The sequence below is a fragment of the Drosophila ananassae genome, chromosome 2L (genome assembly GCF_017639315.1).
Source record: "Drosophila ananassae strain 14024-0371.13 chromosome 2L, ASM1763931v2, whole genome shotgun sequence".
In the NCBI taxonomy this organism is placed as follows: Eukaryota; Metazoa; Arthropoda; class Insecta; order Diptera; family Drosophilidae; genus Drosophila; species Drosophila ananassae.
This window is the reverse complement of record NC_057927.1, coordinates 1,256,239-1,276,284: the sequence shown is the minus strand read 5'-3', so window position 1 is coordinate 1,276,284 and position 20,046 is coordinate 1,256,239. Positions and strand designations below refer to the sequence as shown.

The window sequence follows — 20,046 nt, the reverse complement described above, 5'->3', positions numbered from 1 at the left end:
TCCTTCCGTACAGCCCAGCCTCCGAGGAGAACAAAAGCAACCCGTCTGGCTTGCAGTTGATTGACTTGGGGGCTTGCGTGGAAGATTTTCATGCACTGCCCAAGGTCGACTGGGTGGCCGATCGCGGTTCGCGGAACTGGGATTGCAGGTTTACCGTTCGATACTCTTGAACTTAACAAGGTCGCTAACTATGACAGACAGCTCTTCGACATACAACTGAGTTACCTCTCAATAAAAACCCATTAATATGAGGGACTATAATCGACTTCAAAGCCTAATTTATTAAGGGATTGATAAACATTGTAGCAAAGTACTATTACTATCTGAATACTATGTTGTACAATTTGTTTTTCGTAAATTGTATTACTCTACGACCTACAACCAGAAACTAAATAATACTCCCTAATCGGAGCTCAAATCGTACATAAAACTAGTATGAGAAGTGTTAAGTCATCATGATTACCATGTAACCTATTTTATTGGCGTTACATTTTGCGCCTTTGCCAAACGAAGCCCTCCTAATTGAGTTATCAGGCAGTTCTCATGCAAATCGCCAATCCAAATGTTTAATCACGTGAGCTGCTTGCTGATTTCGGAATTAAAAATGCGATAGTTTTGCGGAAATGTTCGACCTACGCTGATTAAACAATAGCCCCAACCGGTTCTCTGTTCGAATCATGTTTGTTTATTCTACCATACATGTCTAATGCTTAGCGAATAAGGAATGATGTGTCAATGGCCGGAATGCATCGCTCTTCGCGGACTCGAATGCGGGTGGGGAAATACTCGTACACTTAAATCTAATAAATCATATCATAACAGCGACTAGTCCTCCATGAAGAGGTCCTCGTAGGCGAAGCGCTTGAAGAGCTGCGACAACACACTCTTCATGATTTCGGCGATGGCCACATGGATCGAGGGATGCAGCTCGCTCCAGACATCCACCCAGTTGTCGTTAAGGAACTGGTTGAGATTGGTGCCCAGGGCTTGGTCGCCGTTGAAGAGGTTCGCCAACTTGATGTTCATCCTGCGAGAATAAACACTTTTCAATATTTTCTCTAAATCTCCCCCAGCTTGGCACTTACTTTTGGGGCTCCACAAGCACCTTGAGCTTGTCCACGCTCAGGAAGGTGCGACCGTTGCGCTGCTGCGTGCCTGGCTTAAACTTCACGGAGAATTTGGGGTTGTGCAGGATGATCTCCGCGTCGCCATCACCGCGAATGGGCAGGATTAGGATGCGGCCATCGGCAATGTACTTGCCCCGAAGAACAATTTTGGGAAACGAGCCGTACATCTCAAACTTGCTTGTGGCAGGATCAGGTCCAAAGCCCCTGCAGTGAAATGAGTGAAAGAAGCAATGAGAATTTGAACTACAAATTCAACTGTAGTACTTACACAGCTCTATCGAATTTCACTCCCGACAAACCCTCCACGTTCACATCCCTGAAGTTCAACTTGAGATTGAGCGAGCCAGTGCGCCCATCGGATATGTCGAATCTCTTGACCAGGAAGGGTTCTACCTGGGGGAATCCTGCCGCCGGGTATCCTGTCCTGGCGAACTTGCCGATTAGCATATGGGAGACATTGATGATGCAGCTGGTGTCCCCCTTGTGGCAGCGAGGCAGTTCAGGAGCTGCAAGGATTATCGTACGAATAGGGTTTACATCCCGTAGGCTAATGAGATGAGGGACACTCACGGAAATTGGAGGCACTGCAGGCCAAGCCAGCGAGCAGGACCACGAAGCACACCCGGAGGAGCAGCATAGCAGTAGATAGTTCGTGAATAACAGATACCGTGAAATCTGCGACGCGTTCGATCTTCGAGTTTTTGGCGAACACCCGACCAAGTTCAATGGCAAACTGTAAATTGGCTCGGGACCACTACAGACGCCAGCATTTATAAATTTTGAAGACCGCCGATCGGCTATCGAGTGAGCTCGGAATTGGAATCGGATCGGCAGCCCAACCAGTACACTTAATAGTTTATTCATTCCTGACTTGTCTTGCCTGTCTGCCTGGCTGATTGGCTGCTATTTTTATTAATTCTTATTTCTGTCGCTTTGTGCTTCTCACCATCATTATGATCATAGGCCACCCTAGCCAGAATCGCGGCTGAACAACAATGTTATTAATTAATATTATTAGCATGTGCCCGGTTTTCGCCAGTAACAATAACAATAAACAATAAACAATAACAACGGCAGACGTACAAAAAATCAAAAGTGATTCTATAAATTTTAATGCTCGACCTGGCAACGAGTTTTTCGGCCACGACACTACTCAAAGATACTTTTTTTTACAATGCATTATTACCCGACTATTTCTACTTGTACTTTTTATAGATCTTTCGCGTTTTGTTCGCTCTTGAATAATGAAGTGCAAATAATAATAACTCATATCATATAAGTATGACTATAATATATATAATGTTTGCTTTGAGATCAGCTTTTGGGGCTTAGAACTTTCGGGGATTTCCAAGTCGTGCGTCTTCAAAGTACGATGTGTTAAACGATGCAACAAAATGCGAATTTTTAAATGAAATTTGAGATCCTTTTCACTTTTCGGCTTCTCAAGGTGAAAAGCTAAGGAATTTCCGTTTTGTCGCCGCATAATTGATCTGTCCAAACACAAATCAATTAGCCATCTTCTGGGAGAACGTACGCCACGAAACTGGTTTTCAACGGCGTTCTTTATGGATTCACCGGATTTTTGTCCGCAGGTGATGCTTATTCGCAAAAAGGCTAGTTAAATTTTAAAGGCTTTCGGCATTCGTCATCGGCAATTAGCATATTCGGTGTGTGATTACTTATATACTACCACGTTAGATTGACACGAAACCGGCATTCTGTTTATTTACTCATCCAATTGGCGCCAGGTGAGTCCACACATATTTGCGGCTATTGTTTGCAGATCTAATTCCTAGACGTTGTCGTAGACATCGGGATTTCGTCTTATCGGACTACCTAAAAGAAATGTTGAAAATTATGCTCTTAATTTATGCAAACACGGGCTGATTTAAATATACTGATGAATTTACATTTTAATGTGCAAAGGTATGCATTTAAAATTTGGAATCGTCTGACGTAAACATGAAACGGCGAAAACTTACTGTTTGTAAATTCTCCGACTTGTCATTCCGCTTTTAATATTTTGTGGAAAGGTTCTATCTGTCTTTTTTCATTTCTGAAATTTATGGCATGTTTTGGAAATTTTTTGAATTAATTGTGTTCCGATTCGATTTTTAGTCAATTTGTTTTTCAACTTAATGTCAAAGTCCAAGTAATTTGAATTTTAAAATAAACAATACAATAAATACTGCGCGGTTTAGATTTATCTAAAAATTTTGTATATCGTATTGAATAAGGTATATCGCGTTCATGATTACAGATCCTAGCATGGCAGATGTAGAGTTGCGATTGACGGGAAAAATGTTCATCACAGCGATTTTGAATGGGTTTCGAATCAGTTGAAGCTGAAGTTTCTCAAACTACAATAAAATGTATGAAAATTATTCACATAGATATTCCTTGTAAACAATTATTTACGGCTTCATTTAGTTGGATATCTAGAAAAGAAGGAAGCAATGCTCGCTGTTAAGAGGAGCCCCGTAAATACTCGTGATACTCCAATGAGTTCTGTTTTAAAACTGTTTTTATTTCACACACTTCTCTTACAAGAAAGATACATGAAAATCTTAAATGTATTTAAAACTACTTATCAACGGACTGCACGCTGACATGGTATGTGACCCTTTCTTAAGTGCTTCAAGTGCACCACATAAATATTTGGTTAGACTGCAGGAGATCGTCTTTCAAACCATGCTGTTAATCACTTATTCACATGGGTCCGATCTCCTACATTCTATGTTTGGAATTCTTATCGTGTTCAATGCTTGAACACTCGCTTTTGAAGCAAATGCATCATCTGCTGGTGATCATCTTGGATATTAACCATAACGCAGAGCGTCGCCAAAGCATCCAGGTAGAAGAATCCCGTCCAAGCAAAGGTAAGAATGGTCGCACCTAGAGTCATTTGAAGATGTTCCGGTCCATCTTTGATGATACTATAGCTTAGATAGGCAATGATAACTGTTCCGATATAGTATCCGACGTAAAAAATGGACCCCTCGATGCCGAATATCTTCCCCAATTTTGAGACAATAGACTGGAGTCTGGCCTGGCGTGTACCAATATTGTCCAATTGACTTGCCAAGGAGCTACTCCTAACCTTTGTATTGGCATTTCCCGCTGATGGGTGGCTTAGACCTTGGCACTCTCGGACCACTTGTTTCAACTCCGTATTTATCAAATGATAATTGGCCCATACAATTAGCATGAGCATATAGTGCTGTGACAAGGAAAGATTCAGGATGAGTGACATGACCAATTGCATGGACATTCCCAACAGCTGAAATGAATCAATGCGCTCCGAAGCCTCCACCATGATAATAAACATCAAAAAATCAGTCATATAGGCCGTGAAAGCTTTGGTCAGGACTGCCCACCGAATCATTCTTTTCACCTGCGGCCTAGCCACAAAGTCACGGAGAACCATCCTGGCCAAGTTCATCATTTGGCGTCGTTGGCGCCATCGGTTGAGCAGCGTTGTAAGTGCTACAACGAAGAAAGTTTACGAAATCATTTTTATTTATTTATATTGTCTGTGTAAATACCTGCAGCGGTCCTCGACCCAATCATTACGCTAATCGCAAACTTGTGTAGTTTGTTTGCATTTCCAAACAGCACATTAGGTTGAATTTTACCGCTGAAGAGGTAGGCCATCAGAAAAACAGTAAGGATGTTTATTGAAATTGCGTAGAAGGTATGTCTTTGAGATTTAATCACAAATCCAGACGTCCAATCGCATTCAAAATTGCTTAGTCCAATGATGTAGCTAACCATGGAATTGGCCTTCACAACGCAGCCGACCCAGTCAAACATTTTCGAAAACTAAATTCGACTACCGCTGTTCCTTAATTGAATTGTGGCGCTGGCTCGCAAAATCCCGTCTGATCCTAGACAGATTTAGTGATTAGATTGCCCCTTAAGTAGCGACAGGATTCTCACAGGCGAAAGCTTTTTATGAAAGGGTGGGCGAAAAATCAATGAATATTAAATTTACATTCAAGTAAATGTCATGCTACTTACATCTAAATTTTATTCATTAAATTAAACGATTTGATAAGTATATATTCACAGCAATGAATACCGTTACTTCGTGACTTTCTGTGCCGCTCACGCAACCATCTCTTGCGCCATATCGCCCATCTCCAGCTACGTGTGCTTTACAATACTACAGTATTTTTTCTGAAATGTTTACGAGTCCCAGATATTTCCCTTGATTTTTTCGAGAGGTTGAGGTCTTCGACGGCTACGACCAAAGATATTTGATATTTCGAAGCCTTTGTAAGAGGTGGAATCGTCCCATTGCCGCGATTAGGTCAGCAGACAGCGTTTGGACACAAATTTGCCAAGCATGCGTGGCCGGTATTTACAGGTCATCCTTGGAGCAATCCTGGTAGTGGGCAGTCTTAAAACGGCTGTGGCAACGGAGACAGACAATAAAACTGGAGAATTCGTTGCTACCAAAGAATGGCAGGTGATTAAGGAAGGTAAGGAATTGGCGAAAGCCTTGCACTCCTTAGATGACGTGTACTAAGATGAATTAACTTTCCGCAGGTCAGGCCATCCCCAAAGGCTTGCATGTACGAATCAACATGCAGACTGGGCTCAAAGAGGCAAAGCTTCTGGACGAGGATGAACGTGGTACGGCTTTACAAAGCCAACCGGAGGACCACAACCATGAAAACGAACCTCTTTCATTGGACTACAAGCCGGACTTAATCGAGGAGTCCCTGCGAATAGTCAAAGAGAACAAGAAGAGCTATGCAGAGCTGAGGAAGGCCTACAAAGAGTTCCAAAAGAACTTTCGTACAGACGGAGAGCTGATTGTCCAACTGATCGATCAGTACCGGAACTTCAGCAAGACGCCTCAAGAGTCGGAAGTGCGCTCCAAACTGGAGTCCCTGGAGAACCTCGAGTATCTTCTACATCAGATAGACAATGCGCTGCTGTTCATCGACAACTCGGGCTTAGATGACGTGTTACTTCCCATTGTAGTCAATGATACTAACACCGCGTTGAGAGTGTCAGCCCTGCGGGTTCTCGGATCTCTTGCGAGCAATAACCCCAAGGCGCAGATTAAGGTGTTTGAGAAGAACTTTGGCTCGCACATAGCGCAGATTCTTATTAGCTCAGGAAACTCTGGAGAGATCTCCGCAGCTCTTCACGCGTTTGGTGCGTTGCTCAGGAAGTTCCCCCTGGCCCAGCAACGTGTACTCTCCACCTCTGGGACACAAGCTATGATTAGGGTGCTCCAGAGCCCCGAGGTGGAGCTGCGTAGCAAATCCAAAGTGGTCACCCTCATCAGTGACCTTATTCTAGAGAAGCGTTCGGTGCTGGAGACGAGCAAAGATGCGCCGGATGCTGCTTCAACAATTGCACAATATGTACTCTTGGAGTTCGAGCCATGGCTGCAGTCACAGGGCTTCTGCTCTGCGGTGGACAGTGTCCTCTCCAAGGACTTTTTGCACCTCCTGGAGCTCCCGGAGGTAGTTGAGCAGTTCGCTACAGCCCTGGAAACCACAGAGTCCCTATGTGCCGCCTCCTGGTCTCAAAATTCTGGACTCCGGCATGCCCTCCTGACGATTCGAAATAGGTATGCCAACAGTCAGGATGAGTACCGGTTAGAGGTCTCACAAGTCCTGGTCAAACTGTGTGAGCGATTATTTAGCAAGCCCAAACATACTGAACTGTAAGGTTTTAAGTATAACCTCCCCTACTTTTAAGTTACTTGAATTTAATTCATAGCCAAACCCATAGTCCCAAGATGTTCAGGTTAAGATTAGTGAATATGCGATGATGCCAAGTACTTGTGATGTAAAAAGAATGCTCCTTTCGGAAAAAATATATTATGTGATTAAGTTTAGTATTTAGTGTTTTTTCTTTGATCAGATCTTGATTTACTAATCAGAGTCAAAAGAGGCTAATTGACTAATTTCTTAATGGCATAAGCTACATAGTGATTTAAAAATGATTGAAATGTTTCAATAAACCATTGCCACTGATTTCATCAGAAATCTTACTTACTCTGTTACTCCAAAGACCCATTTAAGGCTCGATAAGAAAGCATAATCGACCTGGCCATAAAGTAAGTCAAAAGTGTCGGAAAGAAAGCAAAAACCATCGAAGCAATGCCCCAAAAACTACTTGAAAGCCGAAGGATAAAAAGGAGCAGGCTGGCACGGAACTGTACAGGAAAAGAAAGGAACAATGGGGGAATGCAATTATGTGCCGGCGGCGTCCAGCTCAAAAAATTACAGCAATTAACGGCAGCCACATGCAAATGCAATGTCACCCGAGCTGAGTCACGACAGCCAAACAGGTGGAGGGCGGCGTCGGGAGTATAGGGCCAGGAAGAGAACGAGCCCTCGGTAAACCGGCTAGGACGCCGCCTTCGTTGCCATGACACTACCGCACAATGTAAACAGAGAGAGTCTCCCCATAAGAAGGAAGGAAGGCCGGCCGAGTGAGCGAAAGGGGTGGCCAGCCGGCTCAGTGGAGTATAACAAGCGTACAAGTGGCGAGCGCGAGAGCGGAAGAGCGCAGCTCATGTGGGGACTACTCATCAATTGGAGCTGGGGCGCGTGCGCAGTGGCGAGTATTTGTTGTTGTCATGGTGCTGCCACCGCCGCTTTCCGTTTCTTTATGCGTCTTATGCTGAGCGGCAAGGGAGTTGGAGGGGGTAGAGGGCTCTGAGCCGGAGTAGAGAGGAGCTTCAATCGAAACGCTTGACGAGTGATGTGGAAACATTTTCAACACAAGTAAAAGCTGGCGTCCAGAGAGGCTTCCATTTACCCAAAGCACTGGAAAAAATAAAGTAGTGGTCTTGAATTTAAAAGTTATTTGGTATCTCCGCCTCAATACTAAAGAAGCTACAGACTATTGATCCTCGGGGTGATGTGGAGTACAGGTCGTATGAGTAATTTTTGATTATTTTGACGCCTCAGTACTGTAATAGCATATTACCCAAAGTACTATTCTTTTCTTGAGGTGTACCCGAGTATGCATATGTGTGCTTGCATGTGGATAGGGAGCTCAAGTCCGACGCACACCGGCTTTACAGGCTGTTGCTGCTGTTGTTATTGCTTTCCATGTTGTTGCTTGGACGGTTGTTAGGGGGCACGGCAACATTGGCAACATTATGGAAAATCAGTTTGGGTTTGGAACGCGATGCGAGGAGTTCGCTCAGTGCGACAAGGTGGTGGCTAAAACGCTTCGGATTCGGACTCGGGCAGCTTCGTCTTGTGTGCAACGGCAATGATAGTTATTTGGAACGGCTTAACCATTTTGCAGCAAAAAAAATCCTAAAATAATAGAGTTCGCGGGACATAGACACAACTCCGGTGTATGTTTTAATTACTGCGGATAGTGAGTCATGCTAAAAGGCATAAGTCCGTGCTAAAGTGGAATTAAATTGTATTGTTTTAACGGTCAACTTAATTGAAAACGATCCCCAACCACAACATATTTATATTTTAAATCTTGTGTAGAAGAAAAGATAGGATTGTCAGGATCAGGAGCTTTCCAAAAAAGGTTATTAAAGCTTCATAAATCTTCGTATCTTTTTATGGCGCCTTTTCTTACTCCCGGAATTCAATCATGGATCTCAATTAAGCTTCTCCTGAACCATAAATAAGTTTCTGCCATTAAAAAAAGTCGCAAGAAAAACTTGTTCGCAGCTCGCGAATATTGGAAAATGTAACCATTTTTTACACAGGTGAATGACTTTTTTGTGCGCTTCCACGAGCTTCCGGTCAAAATAGCGTTTTCATTTTCGCCATCGGACATCGGCCAGTGCCTGATTTGTATGCAAATGTTTGTCAGTCCCCCCTTACCTGCCGCCCTTGCAACACGCCTCACTTTCCCCACTGCCACCCACCACCAGCCTGATGTGGCATGCCATAAATCCTGGCGGAGGGCAGAAGGAAGCGTCCTCAACCACTGGGGCTTCGAATTCTTCCACTAGTAGTCCCGGTGTTCCGGAACCAAGGAAACAACAACAAGAACTTTTCAACCGCCTTTAGTGGTTGTTGTCCTTCTGCATACCCTTTGAGAGGGAAGTTTCCTTGTACTAGTATCCCTAGACAAGACACAAGATATTTCTTTACTTAAAGATTCAAATTAAATTGTTATCTTGCCCGTCTATAAACCTTATACATACATTATTTTTTATCATAAAGAAAAAGGGTATTTTGAAAAGGGTTCTACAGAACTAGAACTGCTGCCTTGTTTGTGTTATTCTTGGCGTTGCTGGTGGAATAAAATGCCGCCAATTCCAACGGTGACAACCCAGCAACTAAGGCAATGTGGCAACCGACCAAGCGGCCCACCTCCCAGCTCCGCAGGTGACATGTGCGCGACATTTGCCCCACAACCAGAAGACACCGAGGCATATGCTAAAGATGAAGAACAACTTTCGGCTGGGGGACCGCGAGGTTGGACGGAGCAGCTAATGTTCCAGTTGCTTTGGTTTCTGTGCCACAACGTTTTGTCTCTCTAATAATCTTGTAATAATCTAGACCCCAGAAGACTGCAGCAGTCTCTTCAGCATTATCCATTTCAACTTCCCACCCACAAGGGAAAAGTTGCACATAAATTCTATTTGAATGTTCTTTTTGGCACATCGCAGATATAGGGATATTTATGGCCAAAGGAGAGTGAGATCTAGATTTCAATAACTCTGCAACACATTCCAGTGCAACCAACAGCAATAATATGATGTGAATTGAGCTAAAACTACGAATTAAAAACTAATACCTGTGAAAGTTATATAATGCTCTAAACTGAATACATTTAAACTGAAAGTATAAGCTAAAATGTGGACAAAGCTTCATTGGATATGCTACATAATCTGGTCTCTTGGCTGGCGGAATCATGGTGAGTGTTAAAAGAACTCTGCTTTAGACTTTTGTTTCAGACTTTCGCATTTGAGCTGTTTGAGGGAAAACTTAAGTAACTGCCTCTCAAAACCATGTCTTCAATAATCGAAAACAAACAAAGTAATTAACCGCAGGTAACCCCCCGGAAAGTAAAACTACCAGCTAAAAAATAGTGAAATTCCGAGCCAGGCTTGATAAATGAAAAACGGGAGAGAAAAGGCCGCCAAGAAAGACAAACGGAGACGTCAACGTCGTTCTGGTCCAACGATTTATGACGGATAAAAGTTTTACGTGAGTTTCTTCGGCTGTAGAGCCGAAGCCCCCGACCAGCCCCATCCGTTGCCTCCTGGAGTGGAGCGGCGGCTTGCCTTTTCTGGACTCGGAATACTGTGGTCTTGAGGTTGCTCCAGTTTTGAGTCCATTGAGTGCATTAATTTCGGTTCATTACATTGTCATACTCGAGCGAGTTGCCTGATATTATTACTCCACTTCAGTCAGTAAAGAATCTGACTGCCTTTAATGGCTGTGTCACAGTTCAGGTTCTTCGCTAACGGGGCTTACTGTACTGACACGGCTTGACCTGTGCCTGAGTGCCACAGAAATTGATTGCGAAATAGTTATCCGATGCTTACGATGTTTAACCAGCGGAGCCACAAGTTGCTGGCAGGCCCCATCCAATCGGATTCGGAAATTATCACGACCCCTAGATATCCCAAAGTCAGTGGCCCAGACAGCGGCGTTTGTCGTTTTCGTGGAAATCACCAAGCTGAACGGCTCTCTTTTCCTCCTTTTCGGTTGTTTTATCAAAAGCAACTAAAACAAACCGAATGAAAATTTGTTTTTTGAACTTTTGATTGTTCAAAAACTTTTCCCCGCCACACTCATATGTCTGAGCAATTTGCTCAGCCGCCCCACTCACTTTCGTTTGTCTTCCAGTCTCCCGGCTTGCAAAAATAAAAATTCAAATAAAACTGAAACCGAAAATAAAAGTAGAACTTATGCAATCGGTAGGTGGCTTTGGGGCTTAGTCTTTAATCTAAAATTTTGGTTTGTGCGAAGCGTCGCGGATTTACGCTTCAGGTATTTGCACCTTATGGATGGGTTGTGGAACCCGCTTTGTTGTTCGATGACTCTAATTAGTTGGGGGCTTGCTTTTACATAAAGGGGGATTGCACAAATGCATATCCCACTAATTAGGAGTGGGCAGATTGGGTAATAAACCACGTATGATGTTTGCGCTACGCACTGGAGTATTTGCGATTCGAAAAGCAATCAAAACTTTCCATTTTGCGCGGAAAGCTGTGCTACATGGTACGTGAGGTATCAGTACAGATCTGAGAGATTTGGTAATAAATCCCCAGCAATTAGACTAATTTCAAAAGCGACCGAAATGCCGAAGAAAGTGCACGGACTGAGATCTTCATTGCCATGTGTGGATTGCTCAATGTCACAACAATTAACCCACAACGGAGATCTTGAAAACGTGTAGAAGATTTCTCTTCGTCGTCATATCTCAACAGAGTGGTGCGAGGAGAAAACTCCGCCGATGACTCCGAGATGGCTGCCTCCGACCCTCGGCGGGGTCATTGCAAAACCGTTTACCAGAACGGTTGGCGGCAAAAAAATAAAAACAAACTTAAATTATTCTGTTAGCACATATAATCGAGAACTTGTTTCCAGGTGGTCGAGGGGTTGGGCATAAGAACTGGAACCTTCAATGGGAATTACCTGTCGGAGAACGAAGAGCCAAAAAAATTGTTATGTCATGTTCCCATGGAGCAGGTCCCCAGAGAACTTGACCGACTCTTCTGAGGCTTGAGGACTTAGGCTCAAAAATGTATTTTTGGAACAAGAAAATTTGCTGCACTTATTTCCACTTTCTATGCGGAGGATGGAGGCATTAATGGTGATTTGCATGACCGTCCCGAGTTAACCCACTGCACACTAACACAATTAGATATCAGAGCTTGTCCGGAAACGCAAATCAGCTGCAAAGCGACCAAGCCAAGAGGAGAGTGCATCCCGTCCATGTGGGATCTTTCAGACCCACGGTGGTGGGCTTCGGACTCTGGCTTTGGGTTTGGGGTTTGGTTTGTAGCGAAAATTGCAGCATGGTGAATGAAAGAAAACGGAAGCTTAGTAGAGCGTATCCGAGGAACGAGCAAACATGTCTGACGATTCGGACAGCTGGGCTCACTGGAACACAAACACTGGACCGGGCCAATCACCACTGGAACACTTTCTGTGGTGGCTTCCTCTGCTTGTCGCTGCAATTTACATTTAATTCGCGATTGGCGGGACGAACCGAAAGTAGGCCCGAAAGAGAGACCGATCCAAAGATGCAGGGTTCCCCCTTTTTTGGGCAAAGCTTCAAACAAATTAGCGAATTTTTAACTTTAGAAAGCTTGTCTTTAATGGCTGTTTTAAATTATATTTTCTCATTAAAGCCACTTTGGGAGCCATACTCGATTCAAGGTGTTATTTGGAAGGCGGTGGATCAGCGGAGAGCTTCCTGGCGACCGAGGACTTGGCGGTGGGATCCATTATCGGGAAACTGCGCATCAACGGCGACCCCAATGCTGATACGGGTGACATCAACCTATCGCTTCGAGAGAAGAATGCCCCTGTCGAGATTGTGGCTGGAGGCAAGGAGTTGGCTCTGTCGGTGGAGCTGGACAAGGAGGGCGTGCGAGGTCCTTCGTCCATCTACGTCAATGTAATTTGTATCAGACGGCACTCCACGGATCCAGTGAGTAACACCAATGTATAAGTAATCTTATTCATAAAACTAAATTAATAAAACGAAGGTTGAGAAGTATTTGAGGCAATACGGAAATGAAACTTTTATTTCCGAGATCACGAAAACATAAATAAAAGTAACACCCCCAGATCCTAAGCACTTGTCGATCAGGTTAACGTCGCTATTAATCGTCCTGGCTAGCCGCCACATCGACCGCATTTCCCCCAAGTTCTTCCTGTGGGGCAACCGACCAACCACATTCCACACCTGCCATTCCAGAAAAGTTTCGTGCAATGCTCAACCAATTAACCTATATTGAGCTAAGGTTCTACCTCCACCACTTCAAGTCCACTCCCTCGATAGAATAAAAAAGTCGATGCGTGTCCCGGGGGCAGCTTAGCTTGTTAAATTTCGGTTAACACGATTCCCTGCGGTCTGTTCCTGGAACTATATAAACAATTGAAAACTTTTGCCAGACAATGAACACCGCCTATTTCAATTTTAGAATCAACAAAACGCGGCAGGACTTAAAACTCAACCACTGCAGCTGAAAGTAGAGAGGATTTGAAGTAGCTCCCAGTCCTTTGCGGCATCTGCGGTTAGCTCCAACTTGGCCATGGTGGCCATAAATTAGCCATTAAGGCTTCCGCTTTTGGCTAGAAATCGCAGGAATGGCGCTTGGGGGTTGCCCCGGAATCGGGAAGGAGCTGGACTGGGGCGAGAGGTCCGCTAAACATGCAAATATATGCAGGACACTCGCGACTGGGCTTGGGCTTTGAACTCTCCATAGGTCAGTGACCTGGAGCTGTGGCTTGCAAGAAGGTGTTTGTCTTGGAGAGTACACAGTTAAAGTTATACATTTTTAGGAGGGAAAATCCTAGCTACATATAAGATATGAATGTGGTATGAAAATTTCCCTTTTTCATAGAGCTTCGTCATTCCTGTAAATGTGAGGGTAACGGATGTCAATGACAATGCTCCCCAGTGGATAGGAACACCCTACACGCTAACCCTTTCGGAGGTGACAGTACCTGGAACAAGAATCCTTCAAGGCGCCCGTGCCGAGGATGCGGATCAACCTGGACCCTTCTCCACGGTGGAATATCAGGTTCTGCCTGGTCCTTATTCGGAGTTTGTGCAGTTTCTCAATCCCCTCGAGGGCACATTAGTGCTGAAAAAAGCCTTGGATTACGAGCAGTTGCAGAACTTTACCGTGAAGCTTAGGGCACAGGATCAGGGCACTCCGCCCCGTCACTCGGACACGTTACTTCGGGTAGTCATCACTGACGCGGATGACCAGAACCCCAAATTTCAAAGAGAGTCCTACAGCGCCGAGCTTCCAGCGGACGGTCGGCCAGGCGAGCTGCGCATGCGTCCGGAACCCTTGAAGGCAGTGGATCAGGATGAAGGAATTTGTGCGCCCATCCAGTACACTATAGTCCAGTCCCAGGACGCGAAGTACTTCCGCATTCATCCGCACAATGGAGCGATTAGTTTGCTGACGCCTATTGGCTATGCAGATGTGGCCAATGGCGCCACCTTGGTGGTGAAGGCGACCCAGATTGACAATCCCGACCGTTATGCCCTGACAACAGTTCAGCTGACCCGACCTGGCAGCCACAGTGACCTCAGCACCTTGGCCTTTGTCCAAAAAAGATTTGTGATGCGGATTCGCGAGGACACGGCGGTAGGAAACAGAATCCTGGCACTGCCCACCAACAAGCCCGGGAAGCACCTCAAGTACACCATACCCGATCCCGTCAACTCTCAGTTTTTCAGCGTGGGCTCACTGGGAGAACTAGTACTGGCTAAGCCGCTGGACTACGAAAAGATGACCAAGCACGAGTTCCAGGTGCAAGCCACCGATGGGATGACCAACAGCACAGCGGAACTCACACTGGAAGTGATCGATGTGAACGACTGGGAGCCACGTTTTCGGGAGACCCATTACGAATTCATGGTGCCCAAAAGCGTAAGTATTTTTAGACTATTAAGAGCATCCGGAAAAGTTTCACTAAACTACTCCAATTCCTTTGCAGCAGTCACTGCAGTCCCGCGTCGACTCCTTCGATGGCGTTTTGGTCGGGAAAGTGGAGGCAGCCGATGGTGATCGCAATGACAAGCTAGAACTGTCTCTTCGAGGCCAGCACGCCGGGCTCTTTGAGATCGACTCCACCGGGAACATCTACATGCGTCCGGAACAGCTTCAGAGCCTCAATGAGTCCACGGTACACCTGATAGCCATAGCTACCGACACAGGAGTGCCGCCCAGAAGCACCTCCGTGCCCGTGAGCGTGACAATGGAGGGCCTAACGTTGGCCCGATCTGGCTGGAATAGTAATATGCTGGGAATGTTTGGCATGATAGTGGGCCTCTTCCTGATGATCATTGTGGCACTAAGCTGCTACATTGTACGCTCCAAGAAGAAGGGAAAAAGTGCCTCCAGCGGCCTAGGTCTCGGACGGAACAGGGTCCACAGCCAGGCCCACAGCAGCGTTTCCTCGGCGAATCTAGTGACCCACGAGAAGCTGGCGAGCAATCAGCTCGGAAACGGTGGGCACAACGGCGTCAACGTGACCAGTGGTGGCGTGTCCGTCCTCCATATGAAACACGGCGGCAACATAACCATGGCCAATCCCATGAACAATGGCCTGCATCATGTGGCCAGCGGCGCCAGTAGTAGCATGGCCCTAGGAGGCTCTGCTGCTTTGCTGGAACGGGAACGAGAAAGGGAACGAGATAGAGAACGCCAGCGGGAGAGCTATGCGGCCACAGTGCGCAGTAAGTTGGAGTCAATATTAGTCTAAGCAGTTCCCCAAAGAGCCCCGATCTTACCCGAAACACTCACTATCAATAGTCTTCTTGCCAGGCATCGTGTCGCGTGCCTCCGCCAACGGGCAGCTCTTCGAGGAGGAGGACGAGATCGAGCACGACTCGCTGCAGACGGACAACAACAACAGGAAGGTGGTGACCACCTGCAATGCTCCAGTGGCAAGTGGCGGAGTCACAACCATCACCACCACCACCAACAGCGGTTCGGCCAATGGGGCTTCAAACCTTCTGGCTGCCACCGATGCCATGGGCTCCTCGGAGAACAATTTGACGGTCTACTTCTAATGCTCCACAGAGGCAGGCTTGTTGTAAATATCGCTGCTAAGTCACTTAAGGATTAATTTTAAGCCCAAGCACACGTATTGTAAATTGAGTAGACCAAATATAGGATTGTAAACAGACCCAGCACCCGATTTTTAAGGTAGGAGTCCAGGTCCGAGCGATTTCCATTGTAAAGTTTCTGCTTCCCGGATTAAATAAAGTTTACGTGCCCTTCCATGAAAAAGACACATTTTTACGAATCTCATTACTTTGTAATATTGATTGCTTAACTTCTACTTCGATTCAGCGCGATCTTCACAACTTTGGCTTACACAAAAACAATCGAAAATTAAAACATGAAACGTTGACTTAGAACAAATACTTGGTAGGATTCTAAACTTTAGTGGAGTACATAAAGAATTCATATAAAAGGCAATATTTCTGTTGTGGAAAGAGTGGAACTACATGTTCCAAATAATTTTAGCCAAATGACTTATTTGTAGAGACGTTGAATAGAACTCTTTGGTTTCGCTGAAAAACTGAAAAATGCTAAAAGTCCACTGAAAAATGGTCATGGTACGTCTCCAGATCAGATTAGTGCTTCGATCTGGGTCAGCCTTCACCTGCCGTTGCGCTTCGGCTTCCTTTTTAGCAGGTTGAAGTTACCGTACTGAATGTGATTGTCAGTGAGGAATGGCACGTAAAAGGCTCGGAACACCTTATGAGACTTATCCGGTATGAGGAAGGGCAAGCTCTTCATCACAGCCCAATCCTTCGACCGCTTCGAGTAGTTGGGCTCCAAGGCAGTGTATTTACCGTCATCGAAGTCCACAAGGAAGTCACAGCGATCGTAATCAAAATACATATGCTCGTTTTCTTGGTTGAGATCGTTGAAGTATGGATGCACCAGCTTGGTGGCATTGGCTCCATTCACATAATACGCCGGAAGCATGCCACGGAACTCGGACTTGAGGAAGCGCAGTCGAAAGTTCTGCGCCGGAAAGAAAAAGCTGCCTGGATATCGATGCCAATCTTTGCCAATGCAGACATTGTAAATAATATCCGGGTTGTACTGCGGAGTGGCTTTGAATTGATGAAGCTCCAGCATCAGATCCATGGGCGCATGATAGTTCCTGTACAAGGAAAACACCCGTGATAGGCCGAGTAGCGTGCTGGTCACCATTACCAAAATGGCAATGAACATACTTTGGTCGAGGTAATGCACCCCAGATTTGATTTTGAACATTAGCGACTTTAAACGGAAAAAGATGCGCTGGTACACATCTACGGTGATGGCGCCACAAAGAGAGATCAGTGGATAGACAGGGAACAAGAACCGCTCCTCCTTATGGGGCTGCACAAAGAATACCAACAGCCAAAGATAAAGCGGAGCTAGCGATATGTAGTGGGGAAAATTGAGCGTAGACTTTGACTTCGCCGGCACAATCAGGTAGTCCATTACCAGCATGATGGGCAGTTGGAGAGCTAGAAGCTGAAATGCAAATATTTCATATCAAGCTGTGAGTGTAACAAAGTCATCGGCTTACCCATATTATGTTAAAGTTGAGAAAACCATTGACGATGTAGTAGCTCAGTGGTTCGGTGCCAAATATATTCGGTCCATGGCTAGTGAAAACATTGTACCATACAATGTTGAATGGAGCGAAGGTTAGCTTGCCAAAGTAGCTCGTGTCAATGGCGATCATAGGCAGGGCCACCACGGCGCCCGATATCAGAGTCCACTGCACGAACGTCTTCCACTCCCGTCGCCTAATCACCAACTCCAGCACCAGGGGCACGCCAATCAGGGCAGCAAACGGCCACCCTAACAAGGCGGATATTGCTGTCAAGAAAATGGCCAGTTCGTAGTGGGTCTGCCACCAGGCGGCCAGAGCAGCGCACCCAAAGTACATAGAGAAGGAGGACGGCAAGAGTGCAGTGCTAGATACGAACATTCCCACACTGAAGAGCTGGAAAATTAGCCACAGCCGACCGATATGTATGCCAAACTCCCGGCAAATGGATCTGTTTCGAATGCAGATGTGAGTTTTGTAAATTTCTAGCCACAAAATGGGTCCTGATGGCGCTTACTTATACATGTACCGTTCCATCACGGCACAAGCGAATCCTAGCATGCATCGCACCATGTAGAAAATTAGTATGGGGTTCGGATTGAAGATCTTCTGGTAAAAGTAGCCGGGTACGCCCTGGAGGAGCAGATAAGTGTAGGATCGCAGGCCGAATTGTGGACTGTACTCCCACGTCTGCAACCCATGACCGTTGATGATGTAGTGTAGAGGCTCCCAGTAGTTGAAGGTCTCGTCACAGTCCGCAATGTAGGCCCAAATGGCACTGCAGAGCCGGACGCTTACAAAAGACTTGAAGGCAGTGTTCACACTTGGCATAATTGGGTTCGGGTTGGGCTTTTCCTGGATATTGCTCCCCGGTTGCTTGCTATTCCTTCAATGGTGACAGAATAAGAGATTATCTGAGAAATATGTTCTGTACTTACCGCTTTTTAGCATCTTTATCTTTCTTATTGCCGGCCTCCTTGTCGCTCTTGCCGTTGAGGCCCAATCGCTTGGGCGGCTTCTTGGTGAGCACCTGGTTGTCTGCTTTGTTGGCTATGTAGCGAGCCCGCGCTGCTGGAGGCGCCATGACACGGGTCCTGGCTCAGGAAGTGGCGATGTGGTAGGATGCTTGAAGACTAGCAATTTGTGGATGTGTAAATTTCATAGAAAACAGCGAATCCAACAGTGCTGCCAGAGTGTGCCAGCGCGACCGCCAGGTGGCAATGTGGTTTTCTATCGATACTTTGTTTACCATTCACTAATATTAAATATTACTCCGGCTTGAGGAGGTTTCATTATTTTAAATTGTTGGAAACCTATATAACATGTCTAAGGACGAAAAGGACAAGGTGCAAATCATCGACAAGGACCTGGACCTCTCGAACGCCGGCCGAGGAGTGTGGCTGGTGAAAGTGCCCAAGTACATCGCCCAAAAATGGGAAAAGGCGCCCTCGAACATGGACGTGGGCAAGCTCAGGATCAGCAAAACACCTGGCCAGAAGGCCCAGGTATCGCTCTCTCTCACCCCCGCAGTGTTGGCCCTAGATCCGGAGGAGAAGATTCCCACAGAACACGTACTCGACGTGTCGCAGGTCACCAAGCAGACATTGGGTGTTTTTTCGCACATGTCCCAGGCCGAGATGGCTGCCAACAATGGAAAGGAGAATTCGACTGCACCGGCTCTGTCGGACAACGAGAAGCTATACATGGAGGGCCGTATTGTCCAAAAGTTGGAGTGCCGCCCCATAGCCGACAACTGCTACATGAAGCTCAAGCTCGAGTCCATCCGCAAAGCATCTGAGCCTCAGCGCCGGGTGCAACCCATCGACAAGATCGTTCAAAACTTTAAGCCCGTTAAGGATCACGCACACAACGTAAATGGGATCCCTTTATTTCTTTTTACATTTATTAATCTTGTTGCTCTTTTTAGATCGAGTATCGGGAACGAAAGAAGGCTGAGGGCAAGAAGGCCCGAGATGACAAGAACGCGGTGATGGACATGCTGTTCCATGCGTTCGAGAAGCACCAGTATTACAACATCAAAGATCTCGTCAAGATAACGAACCAGCCAATTAGCTACTTGAAGGAAATCCTGAAGGACGTGTGCGACTACAACATGAAAAACCCCCACAAGAACATGTGGGAGCTCAAGAAGGAATATCGTCACTACAAGGTTGAGGAGAAAAAGGAGGAGGAGCACAAGTCGGGTAGCAGTGATTCCGACTAACATTAGGTTGACCACACCGCCGCAATTTTTATTAAACGCTTTTTAAGTAATTTGAATGGTTTTGTTTTATTTCTTAATGCTGTCATACTAAGCCTAGGAAAAAAAAACGTTGTTTCTTGCACAGTTGTAAATAGACATTCGCTTGCACTCAGGTAAGTATATACACATATGCTAATTCTTATTTTCACCCACGGATGGGCGGTGTAAAATTAGGTGATGTTTCATATGCACATTAGATTTGGTTTAGATTATAATTAATTTTGTACACTACAAGAGATCAGGTACTTGATGGTAGTACTATCAGCTCGTGTGGATTCCAAAACACTATACAAACCAAAGTTGTTTGCTTTCAGTTTCAAACTGCGAAATTAAAAATGAAATCAAAAAAGTAAAAACAAAAAAAGTTAATCTTCAG

The 20,046-nt window shown here is 45.6% G+C and overlaps 5 protein-coding genes across 14 annotated transcripts; 3 read left to right on the top strand and 2 right to left on the bottom strand.

The window, feature by feature from the left end:
• Positions 1 to 662: 662 nt before the first annotated feature.
• LOC6500336 (protein takeout) lies at positions 663 to 1,896 on the bottom strand. The gene is made up of 4 exons (XM_001952964.4): positions 1,698 to 1,896; positions 1,396 to 1,633; positions 1,086 to 1,331; positions 663 to 1,027 (listed from the first exon to the last, which is right to left on the bottom strand). The coding sequence occupies exons 1-4, from the start codon at positions 1,762 to 1,764 to the stop codon at positions 826 to 828; spliced, it is 753 nt and encodes a 250-aa protein (XP_001952999.1). The 5' UTR covers positions 1,765 to 1,896; the 3' UTR covers positions 663 to 825.
• Positions 1,897 to 5,256: 3,360 nt separating this feature from the next.
• Positions 5,257 to 7,143, top strand: LOC6500219 (nucleotide exchange factor Sil1). Its single transcript, XM_001952962.4, has 2 exons — positions 5,257 to 5,611; positions 5,679 to 7,143. Exons 1-2 carry the CDS (start codon positions 5,476 to 5,478, stop codon positions 6,815 to 6,817), a joined length of 1,275 nt encoding a protein of 424 aa, XP_001952997.1. The 5' UTR covers positions 5,257 to 5,475; the 3' UTR covers positions 6,818 to 7,143.
• A 1,079-nt stretch (positions 7,144 to 8,222) lies between these two features.
• LOC6500220 (protocadherin gamma-B4) lies at positions 8,223 to 15,973 on the top strand. 9 transcript variants are annotated; one of them, XM_044718293.1, is made up of 6 exons: positions 8,223 to 8,654; positions 9,751 to 9,998; positions 12,448 to 12,749; positions 13,669 to 14,712; positions 14,783 to 15,521; positions 15,598 to 15,973. In XM_044718293.1, exons 2-6 carry the CDS (start codon positions 9,938 to 9,940, stop codon positions 15,855 to 15,857), a joined length of 2,406 nt encoding a protein of 801 aa, XP_044574228.1. In that variant the 5' UTR covers positions 8,223 to 8,654; positions 9,751 to 9,937; the 3' UTR covers positions 15,858 to 15,973. The 9 variants fall into 9 exon arrangements, with proteins under 9 accessions (XP_044574228.1, XP_044574223.1, XP_044574221.1 ...); XM_044718288.1 differs by having other exon boundaries at positions 8,225 to 8,489; positions 9,818 to 9,998; positions 14,780 to 15,521; XM_044718286.1 differs by having other exon boundaries at positions 8,225 to 8,489; positions 14,780 to 15,521.
• A 110-nt stretch (positions 15,974 to 16,083) lies between these two features.
• On the bottom strand, positions 16,084 to 18,552 carry LOC6500334 (alpha-1,2-mannosyltransferase ALG9). 2 transcript variants are annotated; one of them, XM_014911022.3, is made up of 4 exons: positions 18,346 to 18,552; positions 17,925 to 18,293; positions 17,381 to 17,858; positions 16,084 to 17,325 (listed from the first exon to the last, which is right to left on the bottom strand). In XM_014911022.3, the coding sequence occupies exons 1-4, from the start codon at positions 18,489 to 18,491 to the stop codon at positions 16,453 to 16,455; spliced, it is 1,866 nt and encodes a 621-aa protein (XP_014766508.1). In that variant the 5' UTR covers positions 18,492 to 18,552; the 3' UTR covers positions 16,084 to 16,452. The 2 variants fall into 2 exon arrangements, with proteins under 2 accessions (XP_014766508.1, XP_001952995.1); XM_001952960.4 differs by having other exon boundaries at positions 17,925 to 18,287.
• Positions 18,553 to 18,620: 68 nt separating this feature from the next.
• On the top strand, positions 18,621 to 19,687 carry LOC6500221 (general transcription factor IIF subunit 2). The gene is made up of 2 exons (XM_001952959.4): positions 18,621 to 19,278; positions 19,335 to 19,687. Exons 1-2 carry the CDS (start codon positions 18,730 to 18,732, stop codon positions 19,629 to 19,631), a joined length of 846 nt encoding a protein of 281 aa, XP_001952994.1. The 5' UTR covers positions 18,621 to 18,729; the 3' UTR covers positions 19,632 to 19,687.
• The last annotated feature ends 359 nt before the right edge of the window (positions 19,688 to 20,046 follow it).

What these genes read in the sequence shown, in the direction of transcription:
- LOC6500336 (XM_001952964.4), bottom strand. Translation starts at nt 1,764, where the DNA reads ATGCTGCTCCTCCGGGTGTGCTTCGTGGTCCTGCTCGCTGGCTTGGCC. An exon ending in GTGAAATTCGATAGAGCTGT is followed by an intron (nt 1,332 to 1,395) that starts GTAAGTACTACA and finishes ATTTCACTGCAG; the next exon opens with GGGCTTTGGACCTGATCCTG. An exon ending in GTGCTTGTGGAGCCCCAAAA is followed by an intron (nt 1,028 to 1,085) that starts GTAAGTGCCAAG and finishes TTATTCTCGCAG; the next exon opens with GATGAACATCAAGTTGGCGA.
- LOC6500219 (XM_001952962.4), top strand. Translation starts at nt 5,476, where the DNA reads ATGCGTGGCCGGTATTTACAGGTCATCCTTGGAGCAATCCTGGTAGTG. An exon ending in ATGGCAGGTGATTAAGGAAG is followed by an intron (nt 5,612 to 5,678) that starts GTAAGGAATTGG and finishes AACTTTCCGCAG; the next exon opens with GTCAGGCCATCCCCAAAGGC.
- LOC6500220 (XM_044718288.1), top strand. Translation starts at nt 9,938, where the DNA reads ATGTGGACAAAGCTTCATTGGATATGCTACATAATCTGGTCTCTTGGC. An exon ending in TCTTGGCTGGCGGAATCATG is followed by an intron (nt 9,999 to 12,447) that starts GTGAGTGTTAAA and finishes TTCTCATTAAAG; the next exon opens with CCACTTTGGGAGCCATACTC. An exon ending in AATTCATGGTGCCCAAAAGC is followed by an intron (nt 14,713 to 14,779) that starts GTAAGTATTTTT and finishes ATTCCTTTGCAG; the next exon opens with CAGTCACTGCAGTCCCGCGT.
- LOC6500334 (XM_014911022.3), bottom strand. Translation starts at nt 18,491, where the DNA reads ATGGCGCCTCCAGCAGCGCGGGCTCGCTACATAGCCAACAAAGCAGAC. An exon ending in GATAAAGATGCTAAAAAGCG is followed by an intron (nt 18,294 to 18,345) that starts GTAAGTACAGAA and finishes TCACCATTGAAG; the next exon opens with GAATAGCAAGCAACCGGGGA. An exon ending in TCAACTTTAACATAATATGG is followed by an intron (nt 17,326 to 17,380) that starts GTAAGCCGATGA and finishes TTTGCATTTCAG; the next exon opens with CTTCTAGCTCTCCAACTGCC.
- LOC6500221 (XM_001952959.4), top strand. Translation starts at nt 18,730, where the DNA reads ATGTCTAAGGACGAAAAGGACAAGGTGCAAATCATCGACAAGGACCTG. An exon ending in TTAAGGATCACGCACACAAC is followed by an intron (nt 19,279 to 19,334) that starts GTAAATGGGATC and finishes TGCTCTTTTTAG; the next exon opens with ATCGAGTATCGGGAACGAAA.